Source organism: Leptodactylus fuscus, chromosome 4, assembly GCF_031893055.1.
Source record: "Leptodactylus fuscus isolate aLepFus1 chromosome 4, aLepFus1.hap2, whole genome shotgun sequence".
Taxonomy (NCBI): domain Eukaryota; kingdom Metazoa; phylum Chordata; class Amphibia; order Anura; family Leptodactylidae; genus Leptodactylus; species Leptodactylus fuscus.
Window position 1 is genome coordinate 28,980,416 of NC_134268.1, and position 14,383 is coordinate 28,994,798.

The following is a 14,383-nucleotide window of genomic DNA, read 5'->3' on the forward strand; positions in this document are numbered from 1 at the left end:
TTCCTGAAGGAGCAGTTTGGGTTTCAAGGAGATCAGACAATAATGAAATACACTTATTATCAGGGGAGATGAGATGCAGGAGGCGGACGAGGAGCAAGCAACACTTACAGGTCAGCAACTCTGGAGTAAGACTTATAGTGTGGCAAGATGAGCAATTCTACATAATGGGCTTCCTGTATACTGTAGGAGGCAGGTGGGGCTATATACAGACAGGGGATATGGTGAAAGGAGAGCAGCCCCTGCACAAACGCACAACCATGGATCAATCTATACATACAACGCTGGAGTCGGCACAGCGGGTATACAGCCCATCACACCAGGTTGGATCGGGAGGTCCAACACCCAGGACATGCACTGATCAGCTGATTCCAGAGGCCGCAGACACCAGAACTAGCACAATGTATAGACCCACAAGCAGGCAGCTCCATACAATGTGGTAACCGGGGGGGGGGGGGGACGGCCACTACATTTCCAGACATACACTAGGCTAGAGAAATTCGCAGTGTATACACTAGGCTAGTTCTGGTGGCCAGGGTTGGTTCTTAGAATATATCATCGATACCCAAATCCTGGAAAAACCCTTTAAACACTGGTTTGTTGACTGATCATAAAAGAATAAGAATGAAAGGGAAAAGAGGAGGTTCTGCTTCCCCATAAGCACAGTGACTGCTCCACCTACATGTACCAAATAAGTGCCGACCCATCTGATATTATCCTGGATCGATTGTGAAAAGACCTCAGGTCCATCTTCTGTGTCTAGGGACCTACCCGCAATTCAAAGTGAATAATCATGTCTATGTCCAGGAAGAATAACAGAGGAACACCACAAGGCAGAAGGTGCATTCTAAGTATTTGCTGAAAGACATGACAGGGATGCAGACAGGTCCTTACTAAGGCTCTATGCACACCGATGCATACCTCCCAACCGTCCCGATTTCCGCGGGACAGTCACGATTTGGGTGACATGTCCCGCGGTCCCGGTTGAAGGGAGGTATGTCCCGATTTCAACTCAGATCTGCGTCCAGAGGACGCAGATCTGAGTTAAACACATATGCGGCTGAAGCAAGGAGCTGACAGGTCAGCTCCTCGCTTCGCCGCTGCCCGCCTCTCTCGCTGACACATGCGGCTGAAGCGAGGAGCTGACCTGTGTCAGCTCCTCGCTTCGCCGCCGGCTCCTGGCTTGCAGACGCGGTGTCACATGACACATCACATGTGTCACATCGCGTCTGCAAGCCAGGAGCCGGCGGCAGCGGCGAAGCGAGGAGCTGACACAGGTCAGCTCCTCGCTTCAGCCGCATGTGTCAGCGAGAGAGGCGGGCAGAGAGCGGCGAGGGAGCGGAGGAGAAGGTAAGTTTAATGTGGAGGTGGAACGTGAATCTGGGGGCAGATGAAGGAGAGGACGGCATGACACTGGGGGCAGAGATGGAGAGGACGGCATGACACTGGGGGCAGAGATGGAGAGGACGGCATGACACTGGGGGCAGAGATGGAGAGGACATGAATCTGGGGGCAGAGATGGAAGGGGGACATGAATCTGGGGGCAGAGATGGAAGGGGGACATGAATCTGGGGGCAGAGATGGAAGGGGGACATGAATCTGGGGGCAGAGATGGAAGGGGGACATGAATCTGGGGGCAGAGATGGAAGGGGGACATGAATCTGGGGGCAGAGATGGGGGGGGACATGAAACTGGGGGCAGATGAAGGGTGTATTTGAAACTGTGGGAGAGATAGAGGGGGGACATATAATTTACGGGTGACTGTCGGAGGATTATACTGTGTGCGGGCACATGAAAAATTAACGAGTGGGCGGAGTCAACACAAAAGTGGGCGTGGCATAGCGCGCCGCACATTTTGTCCCTCTTTCGGTTCTTCAAAAGTTGGGAGGTATGCCGTTGTGCTCCATACACATGCCTGGATATAGTCACATGCCCATATATGAGGCCAAGAGCCTGGGGCAAAACGGAGGACAGGTCTTATACCTGTCAGTTTTGCGGCCCTAATCCCTATTCTGTTGGTGCTGTTTTACCAGGGATCGGGCACACGCGTACAGTCCATGGGTTTGCATCTTTTACTGCAGCTTTTTGAGTCGATGCCAAAAGTGGTTAATGGTTAATATAAAGGAAGCATGGGAGGCCTCCCCTCTGCTAATGCTAGGTCCACACTGGCATACGGATTTCCGTTCTTTACATCAATTGAAAAACAGAAACCCTATTCGCTTAAACAGTGGTTACCCGTGGACTATAATGGGGTCTGCTGGGTTTCCACCCAAAATCATAAGCAGGACTTCATCCCGAACAATGACTGTGGGGGCAAAGATGTTCCGCAGCATCAAAGTTTAACAAGACGACCTCACATCACAGACAGACTTCAACGCAGTTATAGGACAATTTGTGACCCTGATAGTTGTTTCTAAGCAGTCGTATCCAAGTCTGTAATGAACCCGATGATGCAAGATTTAGAAATAGTCCCAAAAAGTTTTTACCCGAGTGACCGACCGGAGTTCTGTGTATGAGGAACTTCAGGGGGAAGAGGAAAGGATCAGTGAACTGTTCTCACATAGACCAGAGTAATATCGGACAAGGAGAGCAGGAGTGCGGGTATTTCATAAGTGGTTAAAGGGTTTTTTCTAAGACATTGGTGACCGTTCCGTAGGCGATTTCTGGGGTCAGAACCCCGACTGATCATTTGCTTGAAAAGGCTGCGACCAAGCACAGCGCCGTACATCGCATAGTGGCTGTGCTTGGTATTGCAGCTCAGCCCCATTTTCTGTAGAGTTCAGCCAGAACCAAATACTTTACCTCTTGTCTTCACTGTGTATACCCCGTCCCTCCAGCACATGTACAGTTAACCCAGTTCAGCAAACACATCCCAAAAGGACACTCATGTCATACACTGGATGCATGGGGCCTATGGATAGGTGCAGGTGTTCACAAAACGAAGTGTGAACAGAGTCTTAGGTCTCCTGCACACAACCACAGTTTTATAGATCTGCAAGCCACCAGTTACTATAGTCCCATAGGGGTCCCCATTTTTTTCTAGAGCCCCATTCACACATCAGTATTGGTAGCTGGACTTTTATATACCGTACACAGGTCCAGCTGTATTTGGGAGGAGGCGGCCATGTTTTTCCCCCTCCCGACACGGCAGAATGATTTCCAGGTCAGTATCCTGTGTATAGGAGATGACCACAAACATAATAGCTATGTAGGACAATAAGCCGCAGACAAATGGCGGCAATAATACTGGAAGAGCCGGAATATCACAAAGAGTCTCAGTCAGCAGCTATTACTTCTAAGGAATCTGCTTAAGTAGAGAAAACTCCAAGAACTTCAGACGGCAGTAAGAAAACCGGACGGAGGGGAGAACAATCCTCGCCTTCAGGAGCGCAGTCCTGTTCTGTACATCCATGTAAGTCCATGGCACATCACCCCTCATTGTATGATCAGGCTGCGCCCCCAGAAGTCAGTGGTTGTGACCCGCACTGCTAGCATGCTCATTTGGTTCACAAATACTGAATTTAATGCTATGAACAAATAGGCTGAAAAATCCACATCCAACATGCAGGTTTACTAAGGATCTCTCTCTACAAAACAGCACATCTGGCAGAAGCTTATGTTCCCCCCCTCCACACACACACGAAAACAAAAAGATCAGCCATCTTGAAGTCCATCAAGCCCCTGTGCTCATTCCACCCCCATCTCCAGTAAGGAGAACGTCACAACAACCCCCTTACAGATACAAGTTCTTCATGGTTCTCTGTAGTATAACCGTAGCCTTAGGAGAACGGCTTTGTAGCATATACTCTGAACCCAAGATGTGTCCAGCAAGGATCCTTGTGGAGACACTTATGGCCGACATGGACTGTTATGAAGCACCTTTGCACTTGGAGTGTATGTACATGACAGGGCAGCTCTAAGGTAAGTTCACATGGGGTTTTTTGGTCTTGAACTCCTCCTCAGTAAATACGGATAGCTGTGACTGGATGCCGATACACTGCACCGGAATCCAGCCGCGCACTCTGCTCCGGATTAGGCCCAAATGAATGGTCCTAGTCTGGAGGAGAGAGTATCTTCAGGTCGAATCATGAGGCAAATCTGCCTGAAAGAATGAGCACCTCGCTTCTTTTTCTGGGAGTCGGAACAAAAGGCTCCCGGAACAAAGAACTGACCGGCTCCCTATGAAATCAGTCTTTTTGATCAGGATATTGAGGTGGATACGGCCTTAAAGTCCTGACCAAAAAACCCTGTGTGAACTTACCCTTACGCTCCATCTGCTCAGCGTATACACCATGAGGGTGGGTGATGGGCACACGATACCAAAGATTGAGACTAAGTTCATATTTGTGCTGCGCTCTCCATAGTTCAGGTCAATCTGGGGCCCAAATGACAAAAAGATTGTCTGCCAAAACAGTGGTTACCCGTGAACCCCATAAACCATAATGGGGTCCACCACGTCAGTCGGGTTTCCGCCGTACTGAAACTGGTGGAGAGAAAAGTCCAGCGTAAAAGTCTATTGGTGGATTCTGCGGCAAAGTCTCATTCACAGATGTGAACCTGGCCTTAGAACCACTGCTCTAGGTTTCTTCGGGTGCGAAGTTTATAATCATGTAATGTATGAAAAACATTGTTATCCTTAAAAGCTGAATGCTAGATATAGTTACTTATGCTTGAAACTGGTATAATGTTATATGATAAGATGGAGCCTGTATGCAGGATGGGTGCAAGGAAAACAAATGCTTGGCTTGCTGCCAGAAGACAGCGCCGCAAGGTTACCACGCAGGACCGGGAGTAGCCGGCTATATATGGCACTGATTAAACGTTTTCTGTTAGATTGAGATGTATCATACCAATCAGGAATGAACATGAAAACGTACATTGTTGTTATATCACTTCCTTTCTCTGCTACTATTTAAAGGGATTCTACCATTAAAACATTTTTTTGTGGATAAGACGTTGGAATAGCCTTTAGAAAGGCTATTTGTCTCTTACCTTTAGATGTGGTCTCCGCCGCGACGTTCCTTAGAAATACCGCTTTTTACCGGTATGCAAATGAGTTCTCCCGCAGCGATAGGGGCGGGCCCCAGAGCTCAAACAGTGATGAGGGTGTCCCCACCGCTGCCAGAGAATTGTCTCCAAGCGCCGCCTTTTTCTTCGTCCGCCGCATCATCTTCAATGTCTTCTGGCGCAGGCTCGTAGGCACACAGGTCACGGGAAAATGTCCGCTTATGCAGTATTGTTAACGGCCATTTTCCCGTGGCCTGTGCAGTCTGCCCTGCTAGGTTACAAGCCTACGCCAGAAGAAGACATTAAACATGACGCAGCGGATGAAAAAGGAGGCAGCGTTTGGAGACACTTCTCTGGCAGCGGTGGGGACGCCCTCATCGCTGTTTGAACGCAGGGGCCTGCCCCCATTGCTGCGAGAGAACTCATTTGCATACCGGTAAAAACCGGTATTTCTGAGGAACGGCGTGGTGGAGACCACGTCTAATGGTAAGAGACGAATAGCCTTTCTAAAGGCTATTCCGATGTCTTATCCACAAAAAAAAAAAAAAAAAAATGTTTTAATGGTAGAATCCCTTTAACCCCCATGGTCTAAAATAAAAGCGCATCAGCACACATTCGTCTACTAAGAGAGGAGTTAATACCAATCTTTGTGTCTGGTATCAATACCTCGTCGCTAGCCCTTAGCTCATATCAATTAGGACAGTTACCCGAGATTATTGGTCAATTAATCATAAACACGGCTCTGCCCTTATCAAAGGTATATTCGGAGAAGAAGGATGAAGACAGAAGAAGCTTCAGGATTTTTTTTTCCAACCCGAAAACCCCTGCAATATCTGCCTCTCCCTTATTTGACTGGGTGTTTCATACAGAATCCCCCTGGAGAGTGAGTAGGACGCTCCTTTTTTTCTGCTAGTTGAAATGAATGAAAGGCAGATTTCACGTATTTTTGATGTTGAACATTCCCTTACACTACCATCCCACCGCCTACTGCTGCAGACTGAAACTTCCGAGATGGAGAGGAATAACGGAAGAATATAATTCTACACAAGCGACACCCCGTTAGGTAAAGAAGTGAATTCATCCAAATCCCCATTCTAATAGTTTTCAGATCTGGCAGTCCCATGTAAAGCCACAGCTATAAACAACAGGGAATACCAGGCGAGACATCAGTGTCAGTGAGCCGGGGAGCGGATCTCTCCCCTCCTCATCCCCAGCCATCTGCTTACTACACGCCACAGCCGCTGCGACACCTACTCACTACAGAAAGAACAACTAAAATTGGACTAGAAAATATAAATCTGAACAGGAAATAACAAAACTCCCTAATGACAAAGGTGCGAAAGAAATAAGTCACTGACTATTATAAATAGAGGGGCTGGGAAATGTACAAGGCGCAGCGGAATCGGAGCGCCATCATTTACCTATATCTAGTGGGGAGGAGGGGCCAGCTTTATAAATTACATTTATTAGGAAATCGTTACAGGGGCTTTTTACATTGAGGAGCTGTCCTCTGTTATTCCTCCTGGAAATGTATGAATAAATTGATGCCTTGAAACTGTCCAATCAGAGCTGAGGGAGCCAGATGCTGGTAGGGAGACAACCCTGATCGATAGGGCCCAGATGTCAATCCATTCGTAAATTTCTAAGAGGAATTACAGAGGAATGAATATGTGGCATGGTAGAGAAGCAACATAGGATCACAGATCATGGGGGACTGAGCTGCAGTACCAGGCACCACCACATGTGGCGCCATGTTTGGGTAAACAGTGAAGGGGATGTTCATTCTGCTAATCGGTGGAGGTCCGGTTGATCAGAGAAGTGAAGGGGACACGGATCTCCTCCAAACTCCACTTTTCCTTCACTGTTGACATAAGCACAGCGCCACAGATATAGATGTGGCCGTATCTGGTGCTGCAGGCTAGATTTCAGTGCACTTTACAAAATCAATGGCGTGTACACCATGTCCCTGTAGACGTACTCCACTAATGCAATAGATCACAGTCCTTTGGTCATAGTCCAGGTGTGAATACAGAAGTTCCACAATACAAATCGTAGTTGCTGATAAGAGCAAATCCCATCAGGTATTAGAGCAACAGCAATGAGGAAGAGGCCGCAACTGCAAACCGGAACAAGAACTAAGTCTACTCTCCAAACTGCGGTGGATAACTTAACCATTGTCTCCTAAACATAGCCCAATACTACATGAGTACAAGGAGCACAGGTCACCGCAGGGGCTATTGTGTGGTCCTCGAGGGTGGAGCTACTATTGAGGCAACCTGTATAGCTGGACAACGGCCCAGGAGGTCAGGACACACACACCATCACCTAGATACTGTCTAGGTAAATGTCTAAGCTAATGGACTTCATTGCAAATGAGAACTGGTGGATTGTTAGAGCGACACAATGCAAGCTTTATGGCGAGATACTGGAAAATAGGGGGCCCAGAACTAGGTCTGCACAGGGGCCCTCAGCTGTCCGTGTCCGGCTCTACTGCAGGCGTAAGGCTATAGCCATGTATGTAAGGTCCCGTGCACACTGGGCTTTCATATACAGAGAAAAAAAAAAAAGTAGTTCAACACATTTCAGCCTGACAGAGGACAAAAGGACAATGTTTTGGCCACTGTCACATGACCAGAGCACTATAGGTATAGTTAACAGGCACAGACTCATACATGAAGCCCGGAGTGTAACAAGTAAACAGGAGACTCCATAGCAAAACTTGTAATGGAAAAATAAAAAAAATAAAATACAAACACTTTATTTGATCTCCCTAATGCACAGGTATGGCACTCATAGGACGGGGACAGCGCGCACAGTGACATCGCAGGACGGGGACAGCGCGCACAGTGACATCGCAGGACGGGGACAGCGCGCACAGTGACATCGCAGGACGGGGACAGCGCGCACAGTGACATCGCAGGACGGGGACAGCGCGCACAGTGACATCGCAGGACGGGGACAGCGCGCACAGTGACATCGCAGGATGGGGACAGCGCGCACAGTGACATCGCAGGATGGGGACAGCGCGCACAGTGACATCGCAGGACGGGGACAGCGCGCACAGTGACATCACAGGACTGGGACAACGCGCACAGAGACATCACAGGACTGGGACAACGCGCACAGAGACATCACAGGACTGGGACAACGCGCACAGAGACATCGCAGGACTGGGACAACGCGCACAGTGACATCGCAGGACGGGGACAACGCGCACAGAGACATCACAGGACTGGGACAACGCGCACAGAGACATCACAGGACTGGGACAACACAAATATCAATATCTCAATATAGAATTCATGGACACAGGAAACGTCACCACATGATAGAGGCGAAAAAAAAAATAACACTGCAAAAAGTAATGCCGCAGAGCTGCCACAGATGCAGGAGACTATAGGACTCCATAGTAATACTGTAGGATTTTCATGGCTCTGGTAACCAATAATCCTTACCTTATAACTGATTGGACACGGGCGCTTAGCAAGTTGGCTCGGTAGTAACATGCACCGAGCCTCCAGCATCGCTCACACATCAGTAATCTGGTCAGGATTTATAACCAAAACAAAAAGGGATGAAATGTATAATGCTTCCATTATATAGTCACTGTATAGATTCCATGAACACGGATACAAAACACCAACAGTGTGTACATGGTGTAGTCACAACACACGGCTCTGAGAGAAGTCACCAGGACCCCAGACCCAATACATCAGAGCTACACAACTACTTATAGCAAAGGTCCAAGCTGAACATGTCCAGTATTTACATAGGTTAAGACATGACGAACCGCTCCCAATGTCCCCTCTAACCCCACCGTCTGGACAGGTTGTCCTAAGCCCTGAGCCTGACTAGTCCATGGAGGAGGAACGTACCAGGCTGCCGTCCTCTGTTGTATACATATATACAGCCCAGTGTGTAGATAACACAGATTTTATGACCCGCCATATCAGCAGGTTTGGATTTTCTCAGCAAACACAGAGTCAGCTCACCTGCTGGCGGGATGTCACAGCCCTGGGAAAAATACCCAACGTCGCAGTTATTGCACTGTGTGAACATGGCAGATCCTGGAGTGTTACCTTTTACTGTGACAACTGTATCACAACCCCGTGCCTTTTGTCCATTCACTACATAACTATAAAGGATATACCCGAACATCTGGCTGAATAACCACAGGACAGCACCCATAGCAGTATTCACATTGTGCTTTTTTATGTATTTCAGTAGTGAGCGGTAGATATTACTGTGCAACTCACCTGTAAGATAAAAGCCATTAAACTGAGAACCTCTGCTTATTCTCTCCTGCTACTAGAAAGATGTGCTACCATTACTGCAATTAAAAAATGCACCATGTGAACCAAACCCAGGCTTAAGGCCAAGGCTGCACTGACTGATCAGAACTACTGAGCTCCGGCCGCAATCCAGAGGAATAAACTGAGTTGTAGGCTATGCCGAGGGCTGCTGCAGCCATGTAATAGTTAAAACGTGGCAGCACAGCCTGGCCTTGTGTGTACGGTGACTGAGCACGCATCTCAGCAAGTGCAGACGTGTATTTCTACATTTATATGTGTAACTATATTTAATTCCACCTCAGTTAAAGAGGACCTCTCATGGTCCGGGGCTCAGGCAGTTCTATATACTGCTGGAAAGCTGACAGTGCACTGAATTCAGCGCACTGTCGGCTTTCCCGATCTGTGCCCCAGGTAAAGAGCTATCGGTCCCGGTACCGTATCTCTTTACAGTCAGAAGGGCATTCCTGACAGTCAGTCAGGTACGTCCTTCTCCACAGCAGCGCCTATCGCGCTGTACAGTGTGAGCGGGGAGGAACGCCCCCTCCCTCTGCTCGTCCATAGACGAGTATTATCAGGAGGGGAGGGGGCGTTCCTCCCCGCTCACACTGTACAGCGCAATAGGCACTGCTGTGGAGAAGGACGTACCTGACTGTCAGAAATGCCCTTCTGACTGTAAAAAGTCCGGGACCGCTAGCTCTTCACCCAGGGTACAGATCGGGAAAGCAGACAGTGCGCTGAATTCAATGTATGGTCAGCTTTCCAGCAGTATATAGAACTGCCTGAGCCCCAAACCATGAAAGGTCCTCTTTAATAAATTAGGTACACCCCTCCACCGGGCTATGCATCTGCAGGGAAATCTGCAACAGATATGAGATTTCTGCCATAAATGATAAGAAATATGGCAGAGCCAACAAGGCCCCTGTTGCATGGCCCTATATATCCTGGACTTAGACTCCCAGTATATTTTCTAGATGTCCTGGCCTACCCATGGCTCCCCTGCCCGATACATTAAGGCTGAGGCAACACATTGCGGAAATGCAGCTTTTTTTGTGGTTTTTTGCGCCAAAGTCAGGAATTGATTGAATAGAAGGGAAAATTATAAGAACTTTTTTTTTTTTTTTTTTAGAGTACCCATTCCTTTCGTAGCCATTCTTGGCTTTGGCTATATTAAAAAAAAAAAAAAAAAAAAAAAAGAAAAAAAATCTGCAACACAAAAAGCTGCGCTTCCGCAACGTGGGGCCTCAGCCTAATGGTGTATTTAGTACGTCAGTACGGAACAGTGGAGCTGCAGGGGAGGTCAGGACTCATAGCACCATCTGCTCCAAATCTCATTACGCTTATATCTAGGTTGTACAAAATCGCCAAGAGGAATATATCCTGAAAATCTGACTCTCACCTGGTGGGTTCAGTTTAAAAAAAAAAAAAAAAAAACACACCTGATAGATCCCATTATAGTTAGTAGGGTCCATGGGACTCCATAGGTGACTGCTGTTATAGCGGCCCACCCATCTAGTCCCCCGATGGACCAGAACAACGGGAAGGCCAATGCTAATGTGAACTTAGTGTCAGGCTCAAGAAACATGACCAAGTGCTGGGTCACTGCAATAATCCATGATATGCCCCCATACCCGCTGTGTATTATCTCAGGTCCCTGTCCACAGATATCACCCTACAGAATCTCATGTAGCCTAAATGATAGCGCAGACAACACTGCAGCAGCAATGCAACAGCGGGGTGTGAACAGGGCTTACCGGAGATTCCTATAAGATCCCACAAGCGAGCCGCAGTCAAAAGGCGCTGCAGAAAAGACTGGCAGAAACTTTCTGCTTCTATTATACCGATACCAAAGCCGACGACGTTTCTGTAGAGATATTGAAATGCTACGATTTACAAAAACTCAACTCGGTTTTTAGAATTGCAGAAAAATATCCGCAGAGAAAGCTGAAATAGGGGGATGGGGATTAGCGGAATCCCATCCACTTTGCAGGTAACGTAAAACACCGCGGTTTTTGCTGCAGCATTTCGGCAATGTGTGGCCCCGGCCTAAGTAATACTTACAGCTGAAATAAACCTTGTGTGCCGAGCAGGACTACAATCACCCTCTGGACATAGATCATTCAGATTAAAGGCATATCCCCTTCTTGGATCACTAGGATGCACCATAATATTAATATAATATAATATAATACCGATCCAGTAAATGGAGGGATTGAGATCCCTTTTGCACGTCTTCCAAAGCAAAACAGTGCCAGGAATCGCAACGGAGCCCCATCTGAGGGAACCCACGAGGACCAGCTCTAAGCTCTGTTCACACTTGCATTGGAGTCATTACCATTTGCACGGCATCTGTACACCGCCACGGCATATTACAGACCCCTACTGGGTACCCACAGGGAGCAAGGGACTAGTGTAGTTACCCCTGGCAATCAACATGACTTGACTGGCTACCAAGGGCAACTGCTCCATATTTTGCACCATTTTTGATGCCTATGTCCAATTAGGCGCCTCCATATGGTGCCCACATATGTAATGCATACCCACGACCCTACATATAAAACCGCAGACGTACCCTATGGGGTATAAGTGACGTATTACTGACCACTAAATAATAGGGGTACCCACATATCTCATCAATAACCCCCCTGCACCCCTAAAGCGAAACAACCCTCAAGTTGTAGAACTACAAGTCCCAGCATGCAGTGCTAGCTCCAAGAGTGACTGGAGCCCCCAGGACCCCCCTCCCCAGTTGACCTGAGGGTGTAGGGCTCAGCTCCGGGCTGGATGGCGGGGTGTCCCCTCGCCCGATCCCCTCCTTCAGGTAGTCCTGGAAGTGCACCTCCCGCAGCCCCAGCCACAGGCGGTTGGCAGTGCCCCTCAGGACGCGGCCGCTCCTCCCGGTGATGCCAGTCAGGTAGTCCATAGTACCCCGGCCTGCAGCTGTCACTGCACCAACTCTCCCTCTCTGAGGTAAACTTATGACAAACTTTTTTTTTTTTTTTTTTTCGCACACCGCCCCCGCCCCTCTCACGCCCCACCCTCCAAAAGTGGGCTGTCCCGTGACAGGACGCCAACCCTCAGCGTGTATACACGTACCCCAAATAACTACAGCACCCCTCATCAGCTTAACAGCAGCACCCCTTTTTTGTAAAAGTGGAAAATCCCAGCTTTATTTATTTTGATACTTAGAAGATACCACCGCTACTCGTATGGGGGGAGCACAGACACTTGTGTACCCTTGTCATATTAGCCCTAGTCACCTATCAAACACCCCTATTTGTAAAAGTGAAATATCCCACTGGGATTGAATTTAATACAGAGAAGATTCCATTGCAGACCGCAGGGGGGGAGGAGTAGTTGGAGAGAATCTACAAACAATCTAAACATGCTGGAACTTCACATGTTGTGTACTGCCAAGTGCAGCCTGGGCGTAGCTGAGAGGTGTAGTGTTTGTGCTGCAGCATCACATCAAAGGAAGACTCTGCAAACTACACAACAAAGCAAATAGTGCTGAAGAAGCCTCAAGTCCTGCAGTATGAAGGTAGTAAGTGCAAATGTCTTGGGAGACGTCTCACAAGAGCAGATAGTATAAGAACAGTATTAGGTCTGGGTGTAAATAGGAATAATTCAGTGCCAGCAAGCAGAGGTCTTAAAGGGACAGTACCACTTCCTTCCCCAACACATTGTACTGCCATATCAGCACATTACAGTGAATATATATTAGACATGGGTTATGTAAGTCACTTTTGTAGATCTGAGACAGACAACTTTGAAGTCTTACGCAAATAAGCCCATTGGTGCACTGGGGGCGGGCCTTCAGCTCCCGGGAGCGCTGCACTTGCCATTCAGACCCTACTAGCGTCTGTTTGCACCACCTTGTATAGTCAGAGTTGATCCTCCCACTGCTAGGACATCACCCATCCTCCTAGGGCTGAAGGCCCGCCCCCCAGTGCACCAAATGCCTCATTTGCATAATACTTCAAAGTGTTTTTTTTTCTCCGAATCTACAACAGTGACGTATATAATAAAGGTAAAGGTATTATTGGCTCTCTGTTGACCACGCTAAAATATCGGTTACACCCGGAGCCCAGCAGACCCAATGACTATAATGGGTCCATCGGGTGTCCGTCATTTTAAAGCTGAAAGAAATGGAGTCTCCACCGGAGATTCTGGCTTAGATGTGAACATACCCTTCGTTCACATCTGCGTTGGTATTCTGTCCGGGGGAGCCCGCATGTGGACCCCCTGAACAGAATACCGAAAGCAACTGCAAGCGGTGTGCAGTGAAAGCACTCGGACCCCATAGACTATAATGGGGTCCGTGTGCTTGCTGCACGCTGCCTGCACCAATCATGCGGGCAGGAAAGTAGATTGTGACCTACTTTTCTGTCCACATGATCCCAGCGGAGATCTGGCAGCAAGCACACGGACCCCATTATAGTCTATGGGGTCCGTGTGCTTTCACTGCACAGCGCTTGCAGTTGCGTTTGGTATTCCATTGGGGGGGTCCTCATGTGGACTCTCCCGGACGGAATACCAACGCAGATGTTAACGAGGCCATAGCCTTATTAGTTTAATATACTCTGCAACATGGTGGGGACCATTCCATATGCTTGGGGCAGGCAGTAAATCTCACCTGTCCCAGTCACACAGCCGGTGTCTGTGCAGTCTCCACTTTCCCAAAAAGGGGCACAAGTGTGTTCAGGGGGTGACACCATCAGATTTATTATCATTTACGCCATAAATCTAGCGTAAATGTTGCAGGAAATCTATAGTCATCTATAAGGTTCAGGAGCACAGCCTGGCGGAGATTGTCCCCCATATAGGAAGAGGCAAACGTCTTGTCATACGTGAGGCGCACACTCTGCCGACTTAGAGGTCACAGGACTGGCATTAAAAACAGCCAAGATTCTAGAATCACCAGCAATAACTTTAAGGTGCTTGTAAGGGAGTGTTATTTTTGGGCACAATATGGCACTATTATTTAGACACCATAACACACCGGTTATAATAAGGACTGTATGGTGTAGTTGTTTGTACATTGTATTACCATGTACTGTATTAGGGGCGAAAAATGGGCATCATTCATC

At 48.1% G+C, this 14,383-nt stretch overlaps 1 protein-coding gene across 4 annotated transcripts in view; it reads right to left on the bottom strand.

Moving 5' to 3' along the window:
- OXR1 (oxidation resistance 1) overlaps positions 1 to 14,383 on the bottom strand; it is a 358,052-nt gene that overhangs the window by 71,660 nt on the left and 272,009 nt on the right. For 2 of the 4 annotated variants that reach the window (XM_075270246.1, XM_075270245.1), the window contains exon 1: positions 12,048 to 12,268. The exons of the other annotated variants lie outside the window; for them this stretch is intronic. In XM_075270246.1, coding sequence (XP_075126347.1) covers positions 12,048 to 12,216 — 169 coding nt within the window. In that variant the 5' untranslated portion in view covers positions 12,217 to 12,268. Of the gene's footprint in view, positions 1 to 12,047; positions 12,269 to 14,383 lie in introns of those variants that run through there. 4 annotated transcript variants of the gene reach the window in all.